At 39.5% G+C, this 27,894-nt stretch overlaps 1 protein-coding gene across 5 annotated transcripts in view; it reads left to right on the forward strand.

The window, feature by feature from the left end:
• ARMH3 (armadillo like helical domain containing 3) overlaps positions 1 to 27,894 on the forward strand; it is a 233,335-nt gene that overhangs the window by 96,115 nt on the left and 109,326 nt on the right. For all 5 annotated transcript variants that reach the window (XR_012133065.1, XM_073240515.1, XM_037001303.2 and 2 more), the window contains exons 21-22: positions 17,438 to 17,520; positions 18,451 to 18,577. Coding sequence is in view for 4 of the 5 variants with exons in the window: in XM_073240515.1 (XP_073096616.1) it covers positions 17,438 to 17,520; positions 18,451 to 18,577 (210 nt within the window). In the remaining variant the exon portion in view is untranslated. The remainder of the gene's footprint in view (positions 1 to 17,437; positions 17,521 to 18,450; positions 18,578 to 27,894) is intronic.

Consider the following 27,894-nt stretch of genomic DNA (forward strand, 5'->3'; position numbering starts at 1 on the left):
TTGCTGGTTGACAGTAGCCTGACGATAACTGGCAATGTCCCTGGGTTATTGGTGATTTTGTCTGGAGATACTAGAATTGGCTAGAGTTTATAGTGCCTCTTGGGTTTTGGAGGCACTTGTTACACTAGTGCTATTTCTGGCCTTTCCTTTGAGTTCGTCTACCTCCTAAGCAAGTGAGGTGCTAATATTTCTCTTCTGTCAGTCACTGTGAAATTATTTCCCTTAATAAGCAGGTTTTGATTTGGGATTTGTGGCATTTCATCCTAACTTCATGCCAGGCCATAAAATAGGGCCTGGCAGAGTCTTGTCTTTGCTTTCTGTTTCTCTTCCTGTAATATAAAAGCTGTTCAAACAGACAGCTCTCTCTGACCTGATTCTTTGGAGACATTTATTTGTGCTCTGCTGGAGGCTCTCTGTCTCCTTCCTGTTTTTAATCTTATTTAAATGTCATTCACTTGGTCTTGTAATTAAACCTCCCCTCTGCTTCTCTGAGGTAGGTGACTGAGCTACCACTTAATTGTGTCTTCCTGTGGTTGGTTTGTTCCTCTCTGCACCTGGTTTACCTCAATGTGGGGGACAGTTTTAGTCTGAAAGAGTTCCCATATCAATTATTCATTTTCCTATCCTACATGGCAACACAATTTACTGCTACCTTCTTTCCCTTTCCTTGAATTCAAAGCAAGTTAGGAAAAAATCTGGGAAAGTCCTCATTATATGGAGTACATTACTGCTAGGAACAGCTCTGCAAACAAGGTTCCTTGTGGGGTGAGGGCTTGTGTAAGGTGACAAGATTCTGATGTGGGTGGATTGAACCCTTCCCATTTGAAAAGTAGCTTGGCTGCTTCTGCCCCTGGAAATTCATATGGGACTCAGGGTACTGTGAAGGTACCCATTCTGGCTCATCTTCCTAGAACCTGCTCACTATCCTTTATTCCACCTGTGTCTGCATATAGAAAAGTCAGAACTTCGGTACACTGCTGCCATATTTGATGCACAAGGCTCCCCAAGGAAAGGAGCTTGGGCTAAAGATAAGTATCAGACTGACAGTTGCCTCTAGTACAGAGTCAAAAGAGGCAGCAGTTGCAGCAATTTGTAGTTCCTGAAAGAGCCCAGAAACTGTTTTCAAAGTGCCTGGTGGAAAAGACTTTCCAATGAAGAAAAAGGTGTGTGTGGAACATCCACTTTCCTACAACTTAAACATGCTGAATGTGTAATATAATACTTCAGACATTTCACTGATATAACTTGTTTTTCACTCAGTGCAGGTTAGGAGTATTTGGAGCTATGTTTCTGAACCTTTTTAGTAGAGATAGCAAAGATAAGGAGTCAAACCTGGGATCTGCAGTATTTCCTAGAATATCGTTGGCACTTAAGTGCATTGGCAGCTTTGATTGTGAACTTTATTACAGGCAAACCTTGTTTTATTGTATTTTTCTTTATTTATTGTTCTTCACAGTTAACTGTTTTTTACAGGTTGAAGGTTTGTGGCAATGCTTTGTCAAGCAAGTCTATAAGTTTGTCATTATTATTATATTAGAGGTGATCTGTGATCCATGATTATGACTCATTGAAAGCTCAGATGGTAGTTAATTTATTTTAGCAAAAAAGTATTTTTTAGATATTACTTCTAAGTCCTTCCTGGGTCACTTTGCTGGTTGACAGTACATTTTTTTAGACACAATACGATTGCACACTTAGACTGTATAGTATAGTGTAAACACAACTTTTTTTATTGAAGTATTGATATACAGCCTTATGATTGTTTCAAGTATACAACACAGTGGTTCAACAGTTAACCCATATTATTAAATCCTCACCCCCTCTAGTGTGTTTACTATCTGTCACATAGGAAGAAAACACAACTTTCATATATACTGGGAAACTAAAAAATTTATTTGATTTGCTTTGTTGCAATATCACTTTATTGTGGTGGTTTGGACTGAACCTCCATTGTCTCTGAGGTGTGCCTGTAATCTGAAGACTTCCATAATGTTGCCTTGAAGGCTACCCAGGGTTTACTGTGAATTTGCATTCCTGCCCAAGAGTCCATGGTTTTCTTTGATTGAGTATATTTGGCTTCTTTCCTATTCCCATTGAAGAGGAAACACCTTGTATGATTGGCCCTCTACTCAATACTGTGTACCATGATGTAAATTTTAGTTAGTCACTTATGCTGAGGTTGCAGAAAGTTGGGATGGAGTGTTTGTGGGGCTCATGCTAGTGTTGGTAGAAACAAAAACATTGACCTCTTGTTTGTTTTTTTAGTTGTTGAAGCATAAATAAAATTTATCATTTTTTTTAACACAAGCTAAATTGGTGATTTACTGGTGACATGAACACCTAAAAAGTAAAGAGCAATCCATTTAACTGTTATTAGACTTCATAATATAAAAGAGTGGCATAATAAGAGATAGACAAGACTCAACATCTTTTTTTTAATCCAACCACCATCAATAAGATGTGAAAGTCTACCACCCACCCAAAAAAAACCACAAAAAGCAAAAACTATTCATAGTAATAGAAAAATAACATGGATCTATATTAGTGGTTTCAGGAACTTCATTTTTTTCCTGTTAACTACCATATGGCATGTACAAAATTATTCCTACTTTTCTAATAAGAATTGTGAGTGTCAAGTGCCACTATGCTGTTAAGTTGCCATGCTGCTTCATCTGGGAATCAATAGAGCAACAAAATCTAATACATACATAGAAAAAAAAGACCCTCTGTACAATGGAACATAATAAAATTGAGAGAAAAAGGACTACTTGTGTAGAAAATGTTTCTATCAAATCTGACAGGTTATGGAGAAAGATAGAAGGGTAGAAAGAGCTTATTTTTCAAATACATAAGCCCTCTCTAGAACACAATAGTTTAATGTGTAAAAAACATGGAGAAGTAAGAGTGCATGTACAATTAGCAAAAAACGTGATTGGAAAATGCCCATCACTTTAAGTGTTAAAAGAATTGCTAGTGTAAAAGATCTGTAGAAATCATTTTGTAGCTATTAAAGAAGCAAAATGAAAATTTATGATAAAAGAAGTTGAAGTTGTCTAGTATATGGTCTTACTGGCATGATTATTCATTTCTGCTGGTGTTTGAAGTGGAAAGAATTCTTTTGAATGGCACTGTGGCAATATTTAGTAAGACCCACAAAGTATTCATATTTCTTGATCCAACAATTTCAGACCCTGTGAATTTATTCCAAGGAAATATTTGCCAGGAAAAATCTCCACATTTGCACAGCCAGTTTTGTGGCAACAGAGAGAAGTGTGTGTCAGTTCAGAGAGGAATTGGATGACCTTGGACCTGTGAGGGACCTTTCTCACTCAAAATTGCCTGGTGATCTTGGGCCTCCCTCCTAAATCATGAGTTGTTGTGAGGATCAAATGAGTTAACAAATGTGGGACACTTAGAAAATGCCTGTCGTGTTGGAAGCACTCTGTTGCATAAACTATGATTATAGCAAAAATTTGAAAAAAGAAGTCAACTACCCCACATTAGGAGGGTTGTTCAAAAATTATGTTTCCATGATATAATACCACTTTTTTTTTTGAGAGGGCATCTCTCATATTTATTGATGAAATGGTTGTTAACAACAATAAAATTCTGTATAGGGGAGTCAGTGCTTAATGCACAATCATTAATCAACCCCAAGCCTAATTCTCGTCAGTCTCCAATCTTCTGAAGCATAACGAACAAGTTCTTACATAGTGCATAAGTTCTTACATGGTGAACAGTGCAAGGGCAGTCATCACAGAAACTTTTGGTTTTGATCATGCATTATGAACTATAAACAATCAGGTCAAATATGAATATTCATTTGATTTTTATACTTGATTTATATGTGGATCCCACATTTCTCCCCTTATTATTATTATTTTTATTTTTAATAAAATGCTGAAGTGGTAGGTAGATGCAAGATAAAGGTAGAAAACATAGTTTAGTGTTGTAAGAGAGCAATTGTAGATGATCAGGTGTGTGCCTGTAGGCTATGTGTTAATCCAAGCTAGACAAGGGCATTAAAACATCCACGGATGCAGAAGATTTCTCTCAAAACAGGGGGGGGTGAGGTTCTAAGCGTCACCTCTGTTGATCCCCAATTTCTCACCTGATGGCCCCACTGCGACTGTGCCTGTCTTAGGTTGTTCCTCCCTTGAGGAATCTTACCTGTCTCTGGCTAACCAGTCATCTTCCGGAGCCATACAGGGAGATGTAAAGTTGGTAAGTGAGAGAGAAGCCATATTGTTTGAAAAGGTTAGCTTTTTACTTCTTTGCAGATTTATGCCCTGTGGCTTCTATGCCCAGCATTTGTCTTGAGGTATCTGTCGCGACTCTTCAGGGACCGAAGCAACACGCCCAAGGTCTTGATTCTTCTCTAGGCTTTATTGTCTAATCTCTGGCGGCGGTTACAGCAGTTGTCGGGAAGCTCCTCTCCCTCCAGGCGGGCTCCCTTATATTCAGTCACCCAACCAATCCGGGGCAGTATCATGCGTGACCTTTAAGCGGATAGGTGTCACGCGCCACTGTAAGCGGGCAGCACGAGCTGTGCACGGGTACGGAAGTCTGCTGGACCAATCCCCAACAGGGAAGAGGGGAAAGGGTGGTGAGCAGGAAGCAGGCGCCATCTTTAGGGCGTTGTCCAGCTAGAGTGGGGCTCAGCCTCGGCCGTAGGCCGGGCCCCCACAGTATCTTTACCACTTGGAGGAATTATGATACTTGGTAAATTTGATATGAGGCACGAATTCTATTTAAGGGTTGTAATTAGGAAGGAAGAAGAAAAGCTATAGAGGTAGCAGATGGAAGAAAACATGGGAGGATTGATTATTTCTTTGACATATCTTCTTGTAGAGTAATTTAAGCATGTATAGGTTTTAAACTACTAACTAAATTGCGCACACATATTAACATAATAGGAATACAGTTACATAACCAAAGCAGATCTATAATTACCAGCCATCTCCAGTGAAGCCAAGAAAACCAGTTAGGCACCCTAGGCATTTGTGAAAACTTGTCTATGATATGATGGATATTGTCCAACTCTACTTGAACAGTCTGAGAGAAATCAGACAAATTAAAACAACCCATTCCTGAGCACTGTTCACATCCCATATGTTCTTTTAACAGTAGATAGTCTGTAGTTGTAAGATTTTGGAGCACTACAACTTGCACTTCTCCTAATTCTTGGTTGAGTTCCAACAGTATAGATCCTGTCAAATTTGTTGTTTTACTGTATGCACAGGCCAGCTTAGATATCTCCTTCTTCATTCCAATGGCAAGTCCAGGAAATGGTGGGATGGATGCAGCTACAACTGCAGCATTGCCTGGAACTTTGTGGAGGTTTTTTGATGATCATCTTCTGGTATGAGTCTTCCAGAGAGTGCTGATGTTGGAAGTTCTTCTACATATCATATGTTAGTTCATTTTCTGGGTAGCCAAATTAGGCTTTGATCTTCTGTATAAAAACAAACAGACCCTTTGCCCACACCTTGATATGCCCTTTATACCATTGTGTAGAACTCATTGGAGGTCACCACACAGGAACTGCTTTTCTTTTTTTTATTAAGAGAAAGGAATATTATCAGAAAAATGTACCTCCATAGCCGATCATCTGACACCCTTTAAGTGATCAAAATTAAGGATATTTAAAGCATGTGTTAATCTTTGATTTACCATTAGTTTTATCCTATCAAGGAGTAATCCCCCTTTTCTTTCTTTCTTTCTTTTTTTTTTTTAATCTTTATTCTACACTTACATGAAGAATGTTTACTAGGCTCTCCCCTGTACCAGGTCTCCCCTATAAACCACATTACAGTCACTGTCTATCAGCATAGCAAAATGTTGTAGAATCACTACTTGTCCTCTCTGTGTTGTACAGCCCTCGCCTTTCTCCCTCCCCCCCATGCATGCTAATCTTAATACCCCCTTTCTTCTCCCCCCCCCCACACTTATCCTTCCCTGCCCACCCATCCTCCTCAGTCCCTTTCCCTTTGGTACCTGTTAGTCCATTTTTGGGTTCTGTAATTCCGCTGCTGTTTTGTTTCTTCAGTTTTTCCTTTGTTCTTATACTCCTCAGATGAGTGAAATCATTTGGTATTTCTCTTTCTCCACTTGGCTTATTTCACTGAGCGTAATACCCTCCAGCTCCATCCATGTTGCTGCAAATGGTAGGATTTTCCCTCTTCTTATGGCTGAGTAGTATTCCATTGTGTATATATGTACCACATCTTCTTTATCCATTCATCTACCAATGGACATTTAGGTTGCTTCCAATTCTTGGCTATTGTAAATAGTGCTGCGATAAACATAGGGGTGCATCGGTTTTTCTCAAACTTGATTGCTGCATTCTTAGGGTAAATTCCTAGGAGTGGAATTCCTGGGTCAAATGGTAGGTCTGTTTTGAGCATTTTGATGAACCTCCATACTGCTTTCCACAATGGTTGAACTAATTTACACTCCCACCAGCAGTGTAGGAGGGTTCCCTTTCTCCACAGCTTCGCCAACATTTGTTGTTGTTTGTCTTTTGGATGGCAGCCGTCCTTACTGGTGTGAGGTGATACCTCATTGTAGTTTTAATTTGCATTTCTCTGATGACAAGCGATGTGGAGCATCTTTTCATGTGTCTGTTGGCCATCTGTATTTCTTTTTTAGAGAACTGTCTGTTCAGTTCCTCTGCCCATTTATTAATTGGGTTATTTGTTTTTTGTTTGTTGAGGCGTGTGAGCTCTTTATCTATTCTGGACGTCAAGCCTTTATCGGATCTGTCATTTTCAAATATATTCTCCCATACTGTAGGGTTCCTTTTTGTTCTATTGATGATGTCTTTTGCTGTACAGAGGCTTTTCAGCTTAATATAGTCCCACTTGTTCATTTTTGCTGTTGTTTTCCTTGCCCGGGGAGATATGTTCAAGAAGAGGTCACTCATGTTTATGTCTAAAAGGTTTTTGCCTATGTTTTTTTCTAAGAGTTTTATGGTTTCATGACTTACATTCAGGTCTTTGATCCATTTTGAATTTACTTTTGTGTATGGGGTTAGACAATGGTCCAGTTTCATTCTCCTACATGTAGCTGTCCAGTTTTGCCAGCACCATCTGTTGAAGAGACTGTCATTTCCCCATTGTATGTCCATGGCTCCTTTATCGTATATTAATTGGCCATATATGTTTGGGTTAATGTTTGGAGTTTCTATTCTGTTCCACTAGTCTGTGGCTCTGTTCTTGTGCCAGTACCAAACTGTCTTGATCACTGTGGCTTTGTAGTAGAGCTTAAAGTTGGGGAGTGAGATCCCCCCTACTTTATTCTTCTTTCTCAGGATTGCTTTGGCTATTTGGGGTCTTTGGTGTTTCCACATGAATTTTTGAATTATTTGTTCCAGTTCATTGAAGAATGTTGCTGGTGATTTGATAGGGATTGCATCAAATCTGTATATTGCTTTGGGCAGGATGGCCATTTTGATGATATTAATTCTTTCTAGCCATGAGCATGGGATGAGTTTCCATTTGTTAGTTTCCCCTTTAATTTCTCTTAAGAGTGACTTGTAGTTTTCAGGGTATAGGTCTTTCACTTCTTTGGTTAGGTTTATTCCTAGATATTTTATTCTTTTTGATGCAATTGTGAATGGAATTGTTTTCCTGATTTCTCTTTCTATTGGTTCATTGTTAGTGTATAGGAAGGCTACAGATTTCTGTGGTTAATTTTGTATCCTGCAACTTTGCTGTATTCCAATATCAGTTCTAGTAGTTTTGGAGTGGAGTCTTTAGGGTTTTTTATGTACAATATCATATCATCTGCAAATAGTGACAGTTTAACTTCTTCATTACCAATCTGGATTCCTTGTATTTCTTTGTTTTGTCTGATTGCCATGGCTTGGACCTCTAGTACTATGTTAAATAGCAGTGGGGAGAGTGGGCATCCCTGTCTTGTTCCCGATCTCAGAGGAAAAGCTTTCAGCTTCTCGCTGTTCAGTATAATGTTGGCTGTGGGTTTATCATATATGGCCTTTATTATGTTGAGGTACTTGCCCTCTACTCCCATTTTGCTGAGAGTTTTTATCATGAATGGATGTTGAATTTTGTCAAATGCTTCTTCAGCATCTATGGAGATGATCATGTGGTTTTTGTCTTTCTTTTTGTTGATGTGGTGGATGATGTTTATGGATTTTCGAATGTTGTACCATCCTTGCATCCCTGGGATGAATCCCACTTGCTCATGGTGTATGATCCTTTTGATATGCTGTTGAATTCTATTAGCTAATATTATATTGAGTATTTTTGCATCTACATTCATCAGGGATATTGGTCTGTAATTTTCTTTTTTGGTGAGGTCTTTGCCTGGTTTTGGTATTAGGGTGATGTTGGCTTCATAGAATGAGTTTGGGAGTATTCCCTCCTCTTCTATTTTTTGGAAAACTTTAAGGAGAATGGATATTATGTCTTCTCAGTGTGTCTGATAAAATTCCGAGGTAAATCCGTCCGGCCCCGGGGTTTTGTTCTTGGGTAGTTTTTTGATTACCGTTTCAATTTCTTTGCTCGTAATTGGTTTGTGTAACTTTTGTGTTTCTTCCTTGGTCATTCTTGGGATGTTGTATTTTTCTAGGAAGTTGTCCATTTCTTCTATGTTTTCCAGCTTGTTGGCATATAGGTTTTCATAGTAGTCTTTAATAATTCTTTGTATTTCTGTGGAGTCTGTCGTGATTTTTCCATTCTCATTTCTGATTCTGTTGATTTGTGTTGATTCTCTTTTTCTCTTAATAAGTTTGGCTAGAGGCTTATCTATTTAGTTTATTTTCTCAAAGAACCAGCTCTTGGTTTCATTGATTTTTGCTATTGTGTTATTCTTCTCAATTTTGTTTATTTCTTCTCTGATCTTTATTATGTCCCTCCTTCTGCTGACTTTAGGCCTCATTTGTTCTTCTTTTTCCAGTTTCGATAATTGTGATGTTAGACTATTCATTTGGGATTGTTCTTCCTTCTTCAAGTGTGCCTGGATCGCTATATACTTTCCTCTTACGACTGCTTTCGCTGCGTCCGCAGAAGTTGGCCCTTTGTGTTGTTGTTGTCATTTGTTTCTATATATTCCTTGATCTCTATTTTGATTTGTTCATTGATCCATTGATTATTTAGAAGCATGTTGTTAAGCCTCCATGTGTTTGTGAGCCTTTTTGTTTTCTTTGTAGAATTTATTTCTAGTTTTATACCTTTTTGGTCTGAAAAAATTGGTTGGTAGAATTTCAATATTTTGGAATTTACTGAGCCTCTTTTTGTGGGCTAGTATGTGGTGTATTCTAGAGAATGTTCCATGTGCACTTGAGAAGAATGTATATCCTGTTGCTTTTGGATATAGAGTTCTATAGATGCCTATTAGGTCCATCTGTTCTAGTGTGCTGTTCAGTGCCTCTGTGTCCTTACATATTTTCTGCCTGGTGGATCTATCCTTTGGGGTGAGTGGTGTGTTGAAGTCTCTTAAAATGAATGCATTGCAGTCTATTTCCCTCTTTAGTTCTGTTAGTATTTGTTTCACATATGCTGGTGCTCCTGTGTTGGGTGCATATATATTTAAAATGGTTATATCCTCTTGTTGGACTGAGCCCTTTATCATTATGTAGTGTCCTTCTTTATCTCTTATTACTTTCTTTGTTTTGAAGTCTATTTTGTCTGATATTAGTACTGCAACCACTGCTTTCTTCTTGCTGTTGTTGGCCTGAAATATGTTTTTCTATCCCTTGACTTTTATTCTGTGCCTGTCTTTGGGTTTGAGGTGAGTTTCTTGTAAGCAGCATATAGATGGGTCTTGCTTTTTTATCCATTCTATTACTCTGTGTCTTTTGATTGGTGCATTAAGTCCATTTTCATTTGGGGTGACTATTGAGAGCTATGTACTTATTGCCATTGCAGGCTTTAAATTCGTGGTTACCAAAGGTTCAAGGTTAGCCTCTTTAGTATCTTACTGCCTAACTAAGTCACTTATTGGGCTGTTATATACACTGTCTGGAGATTCTTTTCTTCTCTCCCTTCTTATTCCTCCTGTTCCATTCTTATATGTTGTGTGTTTTGTTCTGTGCTCTTTTTAGGAGTGCTCCCATCTAGAGCAGTCCCTGTAAGATGCCCTGTAGAGGTGGTTTGTGGGAAGCAAATTCCCTCAGCTTTTGCTTGTCTGAGAATTGTTTAATCCCACCATCATATGTAAATGATAGTCGTGCTGGATACAGTATCCTTGGTTCAAGGCCCTTCTGTTTCATTGCATTAAATATATCATGCCATTCTCTTCTGGCGTGTAGGGTTTCTGTCGAGAAGTCTGATGATAGCCTGATGGGTTTTCCTTTATAGGTGACCTTTTTCTCTCTAGCTGCCTTTAAAACTCTTTCCTTATCCTTCATCTTTGCCATTTTAATTATTATGTGTCTTGGTGTTGTCCTCCTTGGATCCTTTCTGTTGGGGGTTCTGTGTATTTCCGTGGTCTGTTCGATTATTTCCTCCCCCAGTTTGGGCAAGTTTTCAGCAATTATTTCTTCAAAGACACTTTCTGTCCCTTTTCCTCTCTCTTCTTCTTCTGGTACCCCTATAATGCAGATATTGTTTCTTTTGGATTGCTCACATAGTTCTCTTAGTATTGTTTCGTTCCTGGAGATCCTTTTATCTCTCTCTATGTCAGCTTCTATACGTTCCTGTTACCTGGTTTCTATTCCTTCAATGGCCTCTTGCATCTTATCCATTCTGTTTATAAATCCTTCCAGGATTTGTTTCACTTCTGTGATCTCCTTCATGACATCTGTGATCTCCCTTCGGACTTCATCCCATTGCTCTTGCATTTTTCTCTGCATCTCCGTCAGCACGTTCATGATTTTTATTTTGAATTCTTTTTCAGGAAGACTGGTTAGGTCTGTCTCCTTCTCAGGTGTTGACTCTGTGATCTTTGTCTGCCTGTAGTTTTGCCTTTTCATGGTTATAGAGAGAGTTTGCAGAGCTAGTACGAGTGACGGCTGGAAGAGCTTTCCTTCTTGTTGGTTTGTGGCCTTCCTCCCCTGGGAGAATAGCGACCTCTAGTGGCTTGTGCTGGGCAGCTGTGGGCAGACAGGGCTTCTTCTTCCTGCCCGGCTGCTATGGAGTTTATCTCCCCTGTGGCGGTTGGCGTGGCCTGGCTCCGGCTGCTGCTCCAAAATGGTGCAGCCCCTTTGGAGGGGGAGCGGCTGGGAGGCTATTTATCTCCATAAGGGGCCTCTGTGCTCCCTGCTGCCCAGGGGGTTAGAGTGCTCAGAGATCCCCAGATTCCCTGCCTCTGGACTAAGTGTCATGTCCTGCACCTTTAAGACTCCCAAAAAGCAGTCCCCAAACCAAAACAACAGCAAAAAAAAAAAGTAAAATAATAAAAATAAATATATAAATAAATAATTTAATAAAAAAGAAAAGTGCAGAAATTTCTTTGTCTCAGGCACCCGCTCACCAGTCTTGCTGCCCTCTTTCCCTAGTATTGGGGTCCCTGTCCCTTTAAGACTTCCAAAAAGCAATTGCCAAAAAAAGAAGAAAAAAAATGGCCGCCCCCTTTTCTTTGTTCTCCGACATTGGCCTCAGGCATCCGCTTCCCGGTCCTGCTGCCCTGTTTCCCTAGTATCCAGGGCCCTGCGCATGCAGTGTCTGCGCTCTGGTCCGTATGGCTGGGGCTGGTTGTTCAGGAGTCCTGGGTTCCCTCTCCCTCCCTGCTGACTCCTCTCCTCCCGCCAGGAGCTTGGGGGAGGGGCGCTGGGGTCCCGCCAGGCCGGGGCTTGTATCTGCCCCCTTCGCGAGGTGCTGGGTTCTCGCAGGTGTGGATGTGGTCTGTATGTTGTCCTGTGTCCTCTGGTCTCTATTTTAGGAAGAGTTGTCTGTGTTATATTTTCATAGATATGTGTGGTTTTGGGAGGAGATTTCTGCTGCTCTACTCACGCTGCCATCTTGGCCAAAATTTATCATTTTTAAGTGTACAGTTCAGTGGCATTAAATTGTTGTGCAGCCATCTCCACCTTCCATCTGCAGAGTTTTTCATCTTCCCAAACTGAAACTCTTGTGCCTATTAAACATTCCTTCCATCCTCCTTATTACTCTTTCCCTCTACCCCTGGCAACATCATTCTTTCTGTCTCTCTGAATTTGGGTACCTTATATAAGTTGAATCATACATAAGTACCATATATAAGTTCAAAAAAATGTCCTTTTGTGACTGACTTTTTTCACCTAGCATAATGTTTTCATGGTTCATCCATGTTCTACATGTCAGAATTTCCTTTTTCAGGACGAATAATATTCCATTGTGCGTACATACCATGTTTTGTTTATCCATTCATCTATTGATGGATATTTGTATTGCTTCCACCTTTTGGCTATTGTGAATAGTGCTGCTATGAACATGGGTGTACAAATACTTGTTTGACACAACAGCAATAGACTGATGGACATTGGGAAGTTACTGGTGGTTATTATGGAAAGGGAAAAAGAGGCACAAAATGTCAATTGTAATGTAAATTAGTCACAATGATGAAAGTACAGCATAGAGAATACAGTCAGTAGTTCTATAACTATTGTTATAGAACTTTTTGTGTTGACAGTCACTACACTAGTTAGGATGAGGATTTAATAATGTATATAACTGTCCAATCACTATATTGTATACTTGAAACCATTATAATATTGTATATCAACTATACTTTAAAAAAAAAGACAAAAACCAAATACTTATTTTAGTCTGCTTTCAATGTCTTGATTTTGAGAGTGTGCAGGTTAAAGTGTCCTAGGTCTGTAGAGTGCAATCTTGAGATGCTTACAAGGCAGATGGATTTGGACTTACAGGTCTTTTACATTGGTCACTTTGATACATGAGTGGCTGATTACTGGACTAAAATTATGGTCTTGCAGAGCATATATAGGTATTGGCTCTAGAGAACTAGCTCTCTACCTTCAATAAGTGCATTTTAAATTGAAGTTTAGGAGGACCCAGTACAGATTCTTAGACCTCAACAGGGGGAAATCATGGGCCTTTTTCCTAGAATGTTACCCTTAATGCAGTTTAGCTCCAACTAGCTATGTGGCTTTGGGTAACTTATTTAACCTTTCTGAATTTCAGTTTGGTCATCTGTAAATTGGGACCAGTAATACTTACTTCATTGGATAGGTAAGAGGATTCACTGGGAATAATGTACATTAAGTGCTTTACATAATGCTTAGTTAGCATCAAGCAGGCACCTAATAAATGTTACCTTTCTTGCCATTTATGACCGTTGTGCCTCTGCCTTTGAAAAGAGATGAATGGGGGAGTTTGGGGAAGATGATTCCTATAGTTAAGTGTCTCTTTTTAAGGTATCAGGTAAAGGGCAGTAGAAAAGAGGAAGGTTTGAGATACTTTGTGTGAGCTCCTGGTACAGTTATTGACTTGTAGTTGTCTCTCAGCAGGCAGATATGATGCATTCCTCCATATGATATGTCTGTCTGTAGCTTGTATTTTGGGGCAGCCCACTCCTGGAGCTGTTTAGGTTGGGGGCTGTTGAAAATTGTCTGTTAAGGCCTGGAAGGTCTCAACCACCAAGTTTGTCCTCATCCAGAAGGATACTCTCTGAAATAAGCTTTGCCATTCTGTGTTGTGGGCATGAGAAGTCATTGCTCACCTAATGGGAAAACTGTTTACACAGAAGTGGGTTTCTATAATAAAGGCCTTTTCTCTTTTGGAAATACGTCAGACTGAAGGTCAAGTCTTTGGTGAGCAAGAGCTCGTGTTAGCCTCTTCTCCCCTACTTCCTTTTAAAATCTATTATTTAAAAATTGGAAACATGACAAACCATAGAGTTAAATTAAAAAGGAATAAAAAAGCATATCCTGCTCTTATGTTCATAATGACTACAAATTTGTATTGTACTTGATGCCAAACTCTTATAGACATATGACTAATTAATAATACTATGCTTATACAATTGACCCCATATCTTTTATAATTATCTGAACCCTTCCCTCTATGTACTGCTATTTCTGTGACTGCCCTTGGAACAGTTTGGCTGGTCATGTGCCCAGATGGCACCAAGTGGACAAGTGGATCAAGGGCAGTTTTCTAAAAGTGCATGTGTATGGAGAGTGTGAACCCAGAGCCACCAGCATGAGCTCTGTCCTGCCTGTGTGTTAGCATCAAAGTCCTGACCGCCAGTTCTCTATTGTCCTTGGACCTGCCCCTGACATGAAGCTATTCTTTTCTTTGGTTTGTAGTTCAATCCTGTACATAGCTCTGTACCATAATGGCTTATAGAATAAGCCTGCCTGTTAACTGTTTGTACCTATTTTTTTGTTGTTTTGGTTCTGATTTTGCATAAAAAAGGGGATCTTGGGTGTAAGTCCAGATCCAATCACATTCCATGTTCAGTACAAAATTTTGAAGGAGGCAACCCTGAATGAGGGAAATAAGAATAGTTTTAGTTGACAGTTATGTGCTTTTTAAAATATTTTGTTTTTAAAGATACTAGAGGGGAAGTGGAAACAGAAAAGGGGAGACAAGGGTATGCGAGAGATGAGATGTAAGGAACAGATATAAGATGAGAACAGATGTCGTGGGTCTGTGGAGGTGGTTTATGCTGAACAAAGCTACTGGGAGTCTTTTAATGTTGAGTGAGTAGTAGAAAGGTAATTATCAGGTATTAAACACCTGTATTCTAATAAAAAGTAGTTGAGGACCAAGAGAAAATGGGGACCAAATAACATGAAAATAACCTGGAGCAGCCAGTAGATCGAGAAAGTTATAAACCAGAGTCTAGAGAAGTGTTGGTAACAGCATAGTCAGCAAATCTAAGTGTATTGTTTGTATGTAAGGTTTCCTCCCCTTGCATTAACATTTAACCCCACCTGGCACCTTTGTTAATCTTATCTTAATGGAATGGTAGAAGACTAAATAGGAGACCAGGTTCTAGACCCAGCTTAGTCACTAGCTAGGTGGGGTAGTGGTGGTGGTGGGGTTTTCTAATCCAAAAATGAGGGAATTGGATTAAATGACCTATCAGCTATGCTGAAGTCTCACAGACTTAGAACTTCTATCCCATCAGGTCAGAGGATAGAAGACAATATGTGTGCATGTATATGTGTGTAGTGATATATAAAACACCAAACAGTTGATAGAGTGAGTGCAAAGTCGGGGAGATGATGAAGGAAGAAAGCACCATTTCATGGGATGTTTGAGGCATTTTCTTTTGAGGAGGAGCTGTGGTCTCTGATGTCAGAGGCTTTGTTCATTTTTGGCTGTCCATTAAATTCCCTATAGAGAATGACTACTTTTTTCTAGGTGAGAAAACCCTGCTTTTTTTGGAAGGGAGAGGGGTGTGACCTGAATTATCATGGGCAGAATGCAGTCCCACTCCTGGCACGATTCTCACAGTATTGCAGTGGTGGACCCACCTTCTTACTACTGTTTGGCTCTGATGTCTGTGGCAGTTGGGATACAGGTTGCCTCCTGGCCTGTGCCACAGTTGCTCTCTTCCTCCCCTCATATTTACTACTTTGTCATCCCTGACTCTGAATCCCAGAGATCAAGACTAGTTGAAGTCCACCAGAGTTGCAATAAATCATTGCTCCCACTTCCTTTTCTCCAGGTTTTCTGCCCCTTAATTACCACCTAACTACTGCTGAGTCTACATCTTTGTGCTGTGTGTGCTGGGGACAGAAGCTTGAGTTGATTGGGTGTATACAAAAGCTGTTTTATCTCTCCCCAGCCATTGTGTTTTGCAGAGTGCCACATGATAGTCTGACTGTCAAGTGTTTATCCATTAACAGGGCTTGTCTAAGCTCTGGGGGTAAGGGGTGGTGTGGGTAGCCCTTAAATTACTCAGCAAGATGATCTTCATTAAGGAGAGAGATTTGGGCTGGGTTAGTCATTTTGATGTGGTGGGCTGGGTTAGTCATTTTGATGTGGTGGGCTGGGTTAGTCATTTTGATGTGGATTTTAACTAGTTCTGTCCATTCTCTGAGCTCCTATAGGAGCTAAGGAGCTTGTGTGATCCAGAATGGGCTCCCATGGAGCTTTTTTTGGGTCCAGTCCAACAGATCACTTGTTAACAGACAGCATCAAAAGGGCCAGCTGTCTATCATTTGCCTTTCCATTGTGAAACCTCACAGAACTTGACTCGGAGCCAGGGTGAAGAGTTCATAAATGAGGATGCTTACCTCCTTTATCTCTTGCAAGGCTTTTTTTTTTTTTGCTATTTGAAGGGAAGATCCAGGCTTTAGAAACAGAACGTAGACAGCCTCTTGTACTTTTCCTTGCCTGCTGTTTCTTTACTGTTCCTGTGCTTTGAGAAGAGTGAGAGTGAGGGGTGTTGTGTGGTAGGCAGCAAGTGTCTGGAGAGTCTTACTCCCACTCATCATTCCCTGCTGTTTCAAATCAAGGCTCACATCTCTTCTTTAAGAGTAGTAAACTTCACACAAAACTCAGACAGCATGGGAGAATGGACTTCTTTGCTGGCAAAGAAGCTTATAGGGTCATAGAAAAGGAGAGGTCAAGCCTTTTTTTTTGTCTATGAAAGTGGGAAAGGATTGAGGGGAGAAGACAGAAGGACCATTGGATGGCTTGCAGCTGCTGACCCCCTTCTTTTGAGTTTCCCATCAAGTAGGGGAGGTAGGTACAGGGGCAGTAGTCATGATGGGCACAGAAGCAGGATTCATTTCACAGTCCAGGGTGAAAGAGTACAAGCTAACTAATAATTTATTTTTGCTTAATATTTATTTGCAAAAATGTCTTTAAAGCTGCATTATTAACCTAGGGACTCTTTACTGCGATTGTTTAGGCTTTAGCAATCTCTCTCCACATTAAGGATTGCTGGGCATAAAGGGGACCTTTTCAGTAAATGTTGTCATAGTTGACAGAGGACAAAATAAGTTGCAGTTTTGTTTGAAGAGTTAGAACAGTTAAGCATTTTTTTTCTTCATGAGCTCTCTCCTATCCAGAGCTGAAGCCCAGTATTGCTGGTGCATCTGGCGACCAGTTAGAATTGAAAGATGTCTCTCATAGCAGTGATGTTTGGAAACATATATAACTGAAACTTGGTGACATGAGATCCTAGCAGCCTAGGGTGAGGGTGAGGGTACCTGTGAATTGACCTGTGTAAGGAACACATCTGATGAGAAAGTAACCATGTGAGAGTAAATTTGGAACACTAACATGTCTCTTTCATAGTCAGATTTCTGAGCTTAATTGTTAGTTGCTAAGAGGCAAAAAGAAGTAGATTTTTAAAAACCTTCGGGCAGGTAAGTAGACAGGTTCTTGGGAAGGTCAGTGCTTTCTTCAACTATACCTACCTTACCTGCTTTTAAAGGGTCCTCAGTAGGTGTGACTTATTCATTTTAGCCCTATTTGGATTTCTGTAGAGCTAGTCTGTTTTTGTTTAACTTTATTGATTGTGCTTTGAATAGCTTGTTGATGTCTTTTTTTTTTTTCCTTTTAAGCCTTGATAAATTTGCTGAAGTTCCTTATGTCAAATGAGACCGTACTTTTGGCCAAACACAACATTTTTACATTAGCCCTTATGGTGAGTAACAAAAAAATATTTCTTTTTCTGAAGCTATACCCTAAGGCAGTGAGCTGGTTTGAAACAGGAGCTGGTGTTCTGGGAACTATGCCATAGGGGGACCAGGCCTTTATTTTCCTTTTGGATCAAAATCTCTAGACTGGTACCCCCCACTATCACCTGTGTCTTTGGCAAACCTGGGACTCTTGCTCTTTCATGAGAGAATATTGTTTGGCAAGGGCAGATATAGGTTAGACTTCTATGTATGAGAGTATTGGTCCTAGCTGAGAGACTGTACTAGTTACTCTAGTTTCAGTGTTGGTCCCTAGCAAAGCCTCAAGAGGTGTCACAGCCAGATGAGTGGTTCCATCATGGCTACACTTAGTTTCTGAGGGACATTACAGATGCCTGCTTATCTGATGGGTTAGTTGGGGTAGAAGGAGTGCTTTTTGACTGTCTTCTCAGGATATTACCTAGTGTGTTCATAAATATTAAACATTTGGGGGGTGAAAACCCTATGTATAGCATTTGATGATATCCATGGTAAAAGTACACCTACCATGACTGATTTCAAGCTATTAATGTGACATCACTGAATACAGAGTTGGGAAGAAATGAGCAGTAACATACCATTATGTGATATCCCCACCACAAAGATATCAGAGGTATAAATTAACCTCAAGAGCATAGATAATATTAAAATGTAGGAAATAATTAGGAAGTGGTGAGTTTTGTATATTACTGTCATTTTAATATAATTTATTGAATTGTAAGTTTATATAAAGTTAATTTTTAATATTGGCTTTTTTTAATAACTTGCTCACAAGATTCCTATGCATTTAACAATCAGCTCTTGCAAACGTATAAGAGCTGGCCACAGTATACCCCTGATAAAACCCTTCTGGTTTTCATAGCGTGATACCTATATATGGACTTTTGCTTCTTTTTTAGATTGTGAACCTATTTAATATGTTTATCACATATGGCGACACATTCCTGCCCACCCCCAGCAGCTATGATGAACTTTACTATGAGATTATTCGCATGCACCAGAGCTTTGACAACCTCTATTCCATGGGTAAGCTGTCTTTCCTTTTTATTCCCCTCTCCCAATCAGCTGTGATTTTTGGCATATGAGAGGAAAAGACTATGAAAGAATCTCTCTAGGTGTTTGATGCCCTTGCTAGGCATAAAAATATAGTAGTCTCCTCTTCTCAGGTAATAGAAAGGTATATGTGGACTTTGCCTTTGGGAGCTCAGAATTCATCTCAATAGAAAGCTGGCTAGCAGCCCACAGCCTTTCTTGATGCTTATGAGAGAGAGTAGGAGGCTTGTGGATTTAGTGAATGCCGGTGAGATGGGAGTGAAAGAGTGGGTGGGAATTGATAGCAGCAAATAGAAGAGTTTGGATCCCAAAGGGACATTGTGTGATTTGAGAAGGTACAGGGTTTTAAGGAGTTTTAATGTATCTATATATTTATTTTAGCATAGCTTAAAAGAGGAAGTGGGCATTTGATAAAACTTTTGCAAACCTTTTAGTGACTGGCTCACTGGAAATTTATTCCGTAGTGAGTATAACTTATTTCTGAAAAGAGGTCATGGATTCCTAATGATTGAGTGAAGTTTGAGTGAAGAATCTAGTCAAACCTATCTGGAGTTTAAAAGGTCAGGAAGGATTTCTGTAGATTGCACAGAAAAAAAAGCCTTTTAGTAAAGCTATTACAAAACCCTTAATTATCTTTATTGAGGTGCGATTGGTATAAAATAAGCTGTACTCTTTTGAAGTTTATAATTTTTGCTAAGTTTTGGCTTACGTATGTGAAGCTACCACTACAGACAAGGTAATGAACATATTTGTAACCTACTAAGGTACCTCTTTGTGTTCCTCTTATTGCCTCTTAACATGTCTATGCCTTGTGTCCCTTTTACCACCTCTATCCTTTGCTCCCCGCTGGGCAACCACTGATATGCCTTCTGTCACTATAGGTTAATTTGCTTCATCCCTTTTGCTGACATTATTTGCAAAAACTCCATCTTCTGCTTTGGGCTCCTGTATCATGAGAAAAGTAGAGGGGATTTGGAACAAGTACCAGGAGAAAGAGTAGAAGCAAACAGTGGAAAAGAAAGATTGCCTAGGAGGAAAACAAAATTTTTTCTAATAAACTTTAATTTTTAGAGCAATAGGAAAGAACTTTGAAGAGAGCCACTTTGCTCTTATGTCTCAGGCATTGAGAGTAGGGCCTTGTGTTAAGTAGGATGTTTTCAAAGCAAGTATCAAAGAACTCTGACTGAAACTATCTTAAACAATAAGAAAATTATTTCACTTTATAAGAATTGTAAGGAATCACAGTTCCAAGGTGGTGTGAGGTATCTAAAGTAGTCAAGTTCATAAATATAGAAAGTAGAGTGGTGGTTACCAGGAAATGGATGGAGGATGCAAAGGGAATAATAAGTGTAGAGCTTCAGTTCTGAAGGTAAAAACGTTCTGGAAATCTGTTTTACAGCAATGTAAGTATACTTAACACTATTGAATTGGTTAAAATGGTAAATTTTATATGTATTTTTTACTACAATAAAAACATAACTGTAGATTTTACTTGGATTTTACTAATGTTTCCTCTAATGTCTCTTTTTTGGTCCAGGATGCCATCCATGTCACCACATTAATTTAGTTATAATGTCTCCTTAGTCTTCTTGTCCAACAGTTTCTTAGTGTTTCCTTGTTCTTAATGATCTTGACAGCTTTGAAGAAAACCTTCCTCAATTTGAATTTTTTATTTTATTTTATTATTTTTAAAGAATGGTATTTATTTGTCAAATTACAAGGTATCATGTTGCCTGAACATTTTTCTCTTCATTTTATCATTAATCTACAATTATGTGAAGAACATTATGTTTACTAGACTCCCCCCTTCACCAGGTACCCCCCACCCCACAAACCCCATTACAGTCACTGTCCTTCAGCACAGCAAGATGCCGTAGATTCACCACTTGTCTTTTCTGTGGTTGCACATCCCTCCCTACAACCCCCCAACATTATACAGGCTAATCGTAAGGCCCCCTTTCTTTTTTGCTGCCCCTATCCCTCCCTTCACACCCATCCTCCCCAGTCCCTTTCCCTTTGGTAACTGGTAGTCCATTCTTGGGTTCTGTGATTATGCTGCTGTTTTGTTCCTTCAGTTTTTCTTTGTTCTTATACTTCACGTATGAATGAAATCATTTGATACTTGTCTTTCTCCACCTGGCTTATTTCACTGAGCATAATACCCTCTAGCTCCATCCATGTTGTTGCAAATGGTAGGATCTGTTTTCTTCTTATGGCTGAATAATATTCCATTGTGTATATGTACCACATCTTCTTTATTCATTCATCTGCTGATGGACACTTAAGTTGCTTCCATTTCTTGGCTATTGTAAATAGTGCTGCAATAAACATAGGGGTGCATCTGTCATTTTCAAACTGGGCTCCTGCATTCTTAGGGTAAATTCCTAGGAGTGGAATTCCTGGGTCAAATGTTATTTCTATTTTGAGCTTTTTGAGGAACCTCCATACTGCTTTCCACAATGGTTCAACTGATTTACATTCCCACCAGCAGTGTAGGAGGGTTCCCCTTTCTCTGCAACCTCGCCAACATTTGTTGTTGTTTGTCTTTTGGATGGTGGTGATCCTTACTGGTGTATGGTGATATCTCATTGTGGTTTAATTTGCATTTCTCTGATGACTAGTGATGTGGAGCATCTTTTCATGTGTCTGTTGGCCATCTGAATTTCTTCTTTGGAGAACTGTCTGTTCAGCTCCTCTGCCCAATTTTTAATTGGATTATTTGCTTTTTCTTTGTTGAGGTGCATGAGCTCTTTATATATTTTGGATGTCAACCCTTTATCAGATCTGTCATTTGTGAATATATTCTTCCATACTGTAGGGTACCTTTTGTTCTATTGATGGTGTCTTTTGCTGTACAGAAGCTTTTCAGCTTGATATAGTCCCACTTGTTGATTTTTGCTTTTGTTTCCCTTGCCCAGGGAGATATGTTATGTTCATGAAGAAGTCACTCATGTTTATGTCCAAGAGATTTTTGCCTATGTTTTCTTCTAAGAGTTTTATGGCTTCATGGCTTACATTCAGGTCTTTGATCCATTTCGAATTTACTTTTGTGTATGGGGTTAGACAGTGATCCAGTTTCATTCTCTTACATGTAGCTGTCCAGTTTTGCCAGCACCATCTGTTGAAGAGACTGTCATCTCCCCGTTGTATGTCCACGGCTTCTTTATCATATATTAATTGACCATATATGTTTGGGTTAATGTTTGGAATCTCTATTCTGTTCCACTGGTCTGTGGCTCTGTTCTTGTGCCACCAAATTGTCTTGATTACTGTGGCTTTGTAGTAGAGCTTGAAGTTGGGGAGCGAGATCCCCCTACTTTATTCTTCCTTCTCGGGATTGCTTTGGCTATTCGGGGTCTTTGGTGGTTCCATATGAATTTTAGAACTGTTTGTTCCAGTTCGTTGAAGAATGCTGTTGGTAATTTGATAGGGATTGCATCGAATAATCCGTATATTGCTTTGGTCAGGATGGCCATTTTGACAATATTAATTCTTCCTAGCCAGGAGCATGGGATGAGTTTCCATTTGTTAGTGTCCTCTTTAATTTCTCTTAAGAGTGTCTTACAGTTTTCCAGGTATAGGTCTTTCACTTCCTTGGTAAGGTTTATTCCTACCAAGGAAGTGATGCAGTTGTGAATGGAATTGTTTTCCTGATTTTTCTTTCTGTTAGTTCATTGTTAGTGTATAGGAAAGCAACAGATTTCTGTGTATTAATTTTGTATCCTGCAACTTTGCTGAATTCCGATATCAGTTCTAGTAGCTTTGGAGTGTAGTCTTTAGGGTTTTTTATGTATAATGTCATGTCATCTGCAAATAGTGACAGTTTGACTTCTTTATTACCAATCTGGATTCCTTGTATTTCTTTGTTTTGTCTAATTGCCATGACTAGGACCTCCAGTACTATGTTAAATAACAGTGGGGAGAGTAGGCATCCCTGTCTTGTTCCCGATCTCAGAGGAAAAGCTTTCAGCCTCTCGCTGTTCAGTATGATGTTAGCTGTGGGTTTATCATATATCACCTTTATTATGTTGAGGTACTTGCCCTCTATTCCCATTTTGTTGAGAGTTTTTATCATGAATGGATGTTGAATTTTGTCGAATGCTTTTTCAGCATCTATGGAGATGATCATGTGGTTTTTGTCCTTCTTTTTGTTGATGTGGTGGATGATGTTGATGGATTTTTGAATGTTGTACCATCCTTGCATCCCTGAGATGAATCCCACTTCATTGTGGTGTATGATCTTCTTGATGTATTTTTTAATTCGGTTTGGTAATATTTTTTGAGTATTTTTGCATCTATGTTCATTAGGGATATTGGTCTGTAATTTTCTTTTTTGGTGGGGTCTTTGTCTAGTTTTGGTATGAGGGTGATGCTGGCTTCATAGAATGAGTCTGGAAGTATTCCCTCTTCTTCTATTTTTTGGAAAACTTTAAGGAGAATGGGTATTATGTCTTCTCTGTATGTCTGATAAAACTCCACGTGAGTTTTGATCGTGGGTAGTTTTTTGATTGCCGCTTCAATTTCGTTGCTGGTAATTTGTCTGTTTAGATTTTCTGTTTCTTCCTTGGTCAGTCTTGGAAGGTTGTAGTTTTCTAGGAAGTTGTCCATTTCTTCTATGTTTTCCAGCTTGTTATCATATAGTTTTTTGTAGTATTCTCTAATAATTCTTTGAATTTCTGTGGGTCCGTTGTGATTTTTCCTTTCTCATATCTGATTCTGCTGATGTGTGTAGATTCTCTTTGTCTTTTTATAAGTCTGGCTAGGAGCTTATCTGTTTTGTTTATATTCTCAAAGAACCAGCTCTTGGTTTCATTGATTTTTCTTATTGTTTTATTCATCACAATTTTATTTATTTCCCCTCTGATCTTTATTATATCCCTCCTTCTGCTGACTTTAGGCCTCATTTGTTCTTTTTTTTCCAATTTTGATAATTGTGACTGTAGAGTATAGTTATTATTCATTTGGGATTGTTCTTCCTTCTTTAAATATGCCTGGATTGCTAAATACTTTCCTCTTAAAACTGCTTTCGCTGTGTCCCATAGAATTTGGGGCTTTGTGTTGTTGTTGTCATTTGTTTCCATATATTGCTTCATCTCTATTTTAATTTGGTTGTTGATCCATTGATTATTTAGGAGCATATTGTTAAGCCTCCATGTGTTTGTGAGCCTTTTTGTTTTCTTTGTACGATTTATTTCTAGTTTTATACCTTTGTGGTCTGAAAAGTTGGTTGGTAAAATTTCAGTCTTTTGGAATTTACTGAGGCTCTTTTTGTGGCCTAGTATGTTGTCTATTTTGGAGAATGTTCTATGTGCACTTGAGAAGAATGTGTATTCTGTTGCTTTTGGGTGTAGATTTCTATAGATGTCTATTAGGTCCATCTGTTCTAGTGTGTTGTTCAGTGCCTCTGTGTCCTTATTTTCTGTCTGGTGAATCTGTCCTTTGGAGTGAGTGGTGTATTGTAGTCTCCTAAAATGAGTGCATTGTATTCTATTTCCTCCTTTAATTCTGTTAGTATTTGTTTCACATATGTTTGTGCTTCTGTATCGGGTGCATATATATTTATAAAGGTTATATCCTCTTGTTGGATTGACCCCTTTATCACTATATAATGTCCTTCTTTATCTCTTGTGACTTTCTTTGTTTTGAAGTCTATTTTGTCTGATAGTAGTACTGTAACACCTGCTTTTTTATCCTTGCTGTTTTCATGAAATATCTTTTTCCATCCCTTGACTTAATCTGTGCATGTCTTTGGGTTTGAGGTGAGTCTCTTGTAAGCAGCATATAGATAGGTCTTGCTTTTTCATCCATTCAGTTACTCTGTGTCTTTTGATTGGTGCATTCAGTCCATTTACATTTAGGGTGATTATTGAAAGATATGTACTTATTGCCATTGCAGGCTTTAGGTTCGTGGTTACAAGGGTTCAAGATTAGCTTCTTTACTATCTTACTGTCTAACTTAACTCGCTTATTGAGCTGTTATAAACAAAGTCTGATGATTCTTTATTTCTGTCCCTTCCTATCCCTTGTCCTCTATACTTTGTATATTAGGTGTTTTATTCTGTGCTCTTTTTTGTTTCCTTTGAGTGCTTTTGTGGTAGTTGATTTTATTTTTTGCCTTTAGTTAGTATTTGATTATTCTGCCTTCTTTGCTGTGATTTTATTTTCTCTGGTGACATCTGTTTAGCCTTAGGAGTGCTTCCATCTAGAGCAGTCCCTCCAAAATACCCTGTAGAGTGGTTTGTGGCAGGCAAATTCCCTCAACTTTTGCCTGTCTGGGAATTGTTTAATTCCTCCTTCATATTTAAATGATAATTGTGCTGGATACATTATCCTTGGTTCAAGGCCCTTCTGTTTCATTGAATTAAATATATCATGCCATTCTCTTCTGGGCTGTTAGGTTTCTGTTGAGAAGTCTGATGATAACTTGATGAGTTTTCCTTTTTAGGTGACCTTTTATTTCTCTCTGGCTGCCTTTAATACTCTGTCCTTGTCTTTGATCTTTGCCATTTTAATTATCATGTGTCTTGGTGCTGTCCTCCTTGGGTCCCTTGTGTTGGGAGTTCTGTGTGCTTCCTTGGTCTGAGAGACTATTTCCTACCCCTGTTTGGGGAAGTTTTTAGCAGTTATTTCTTCAAAGACACCTTCTATCCCTTTTTCTCTCCCTTATTCTTCTGGTACCCCTATAATGTGGATATTGTTCCATTTGGATTTATCACACAGTTCTCTTAATATTCTTTTATTCGTGGAGATCCTTTTATCTCTCTCTGCCTCAGCTTCTCTGTGTTCCTGTTCTCTGATTTCTTTTCCATTAAAGGTGTCTTGCACCTCATGCAGTCTGCTCTTAAGTCCTTCCAGAGATTGTTTCATTACTGTGTTCTCCCTCCTGGCTTGATCCCTTAGCTCTTGCATATTTCTCTGCAGGTCCGTCAGAATAGTTATGACCTTTATTTTGAATTCCTTTTCAGGAAGATTGGTTATATCTATCTCCCCAGGCCCTCTCTTGGGTGTTATGTGGGTAAGTCTGGACTGGACCAAATTCTTCTGCCTTTTCATGGTGATAGAATTAGTTGCAGGCTGGTGGTGTGTGTATCAGCTGAAAGAACAAAGTCCCTTCCTGCTTGCTGGTTGCCTTGTCCTTCTCTGCTGCCTGTGTCAGTTACCCACACAGCGGGAGCGTGTCCAGGTTAATCCCCTGAGCCGCTGTGGGTGGGGCAGCCCAGAGCCCTGTGGGGAGTGGCAGGCATGCCGGGTATGCTCTCCTGTGAGAACAGCGTCCCATTGCGCCTTGCCCCAACCTCTGCCTGCGCCATGCAGCTGCGTGTCCGGCATGGCCTCTAGGTCTGGCCCAGGTGGCTGCATGCTGGAAGGAGACTCTGGGAGGCTGCTGTGGGCGTGGCTGCTCTGTGGCTGCTCGGCTGCTGTGGCGACTGCACTGGGGGGAACAAGTGGCAGGCTGCTTATTGCCATGAGGGGCTTCAGAGGTGTGTTGTCACCCAGGGGGCTGGGATGCCTGAAGTTCCTCAGGATTCCCAGCCTGCTGGGCTGAGTGAGCCGGGATGATTCCATCCAGCTGTGAGGCCCCTGTCCCTTTAAGACTTTCAAAAAGCACTCATTTTTTTTTTTTTTTGGTCTCAGGGGAGCCGGTTGTGGCAACCTGCTCGCAGATTTTACTTTTCCGTTTCCCTAATATCCAGCACACCATGCAATGTGTGTCTGTGCTCCTGGTGTGGATTACTAGGGCTGGTTATTTAGCAGTCCTGCACTTCCACTCCCTCCCCACTCCAACTCCTTTCCTCCTGCCAGTGGGCTGGGGTCGGGGGGCACTCGGGTCCTGCTGGGTCGCGGCTTGTATCTTACCCCTTTCATGAGATGCTTAGTTCTTGCAGATGTAGATGTAGCCTTGCTGTTGTACTGTATCCTCTGGTTTCTCCTTTAGGAATAGTTGTATTTGTTGTATTTTCAAAAATATATATGGTTTTGGGAGGAGTTTTCTACTGCCCTACTCATGCCACCCTTGTGGCTCCTCTGATTATGATATTTCTAAACACGGTTTCTCTTCAGACCTCGTGTTTGAGGTTTGCTGAGCTTCTTGAATCTCACTGAATTTGGGAGTGTACCACCATTCTTTTCTGCAGATTTTTTTTCTGCCTCAATTTCTTTCTCTTCTTCTTCTTGGACTACAGTAATGCAAATATTTAGACTTTCTGATATTGTTTCACAGGTCTCTCACAGGGCCCCATTTATTCCCCACTCCCCAATTTTGTTCTATTCTTCATATTGAATAATTTTGATTGTTCTCTCTTTAGGTTTCCTGCTTCTTTCGTCAATCCATTCTGCTATTAACCCCATCTAATAAATTTTTAATTTTACAGAATATATATTTCACTTCTGTATGTTGTAATTGGTTCTTTTTATAGTTTCAGTTTCTCTACTGAGAATGTCTTTCAACTCTTTTTAGTGTGTTTACCTTTTTCTCATGGAGCATAGTCATAATAGTTGCTTTGAAGTCTTTGATAATTTTAACATCTGTGTTATATCAAGCATCTGTCTATTCTCTTGTGAATTTGTCACATTTTCCTAATTTATTGTATATTATGATTCTTTGTCCTGGTTCTCTATAAGTTGAGTAATTTGGGATTACATCCTGGACATTTTTAATTTTATGTTGTGAAGACTCAGGGTTCAGTTTCAACCCTCTAGAGTTTTTTTTTTTTTAATCAACAAGCAGTAAAACCAGTTAGATGTAGACTGCAAGTTCTGTCTCACCTTCTGTGGGTAGTGGTTCCAATAGAAGTTCAGTTTGCAAAGCCTTTTCTGCACTGCTTTGAATCTGGTCCATACATGCACAGCTCAAGGGTTAGTCAGAGACTTGGATTGTGGTTTAAATATCCATTTAATTCTTAAAGCTTTGCTTTGCTGCTTTGTATCTATTCCATACCTGCTTAGCTCAGGGGTGAACCTGACTGAGAATTACACAAGTTTTATATGCTGGAACACTTTCTCCTGGTGTGTCCAGGATTCCCTCTATGTTCTCTTACCAGCAGAAGCCCTTTTCCCTGGTTTCTGTTTATAGAAGGTGAGGTTTCTTTTGAAGTTTTAGCTTTCTACCCACCTCATCCATCATACATCTTTGTGACTGTGTGGCCCTTGCAGCAAACCTTCAAGAGAAAATGGTGGAAAAAAAACTCAATCCTGAAAACCCACTTTTGTGGGAGTTTCTGTAAGTATTGACTCACATCGGTAATCTTTTTGCTTCTGTTTACTTTTCAGAGCCCTCAGATAGTTACTTT

The sequence above is a fragment of the Manis javanica genome, chromosome 7 (genome assembly GCF_040802235.1).
Source record: "Manis javanica isolate MJ-LG chromosome 7, MJ_LKY, whole genome shotgun sequence".
NCBI classification, from domain to species: Eukaryota; Metazoa; Chordata; class Mammalia; order Pholidota; family Manidae; genus Manis; species Manis javanica.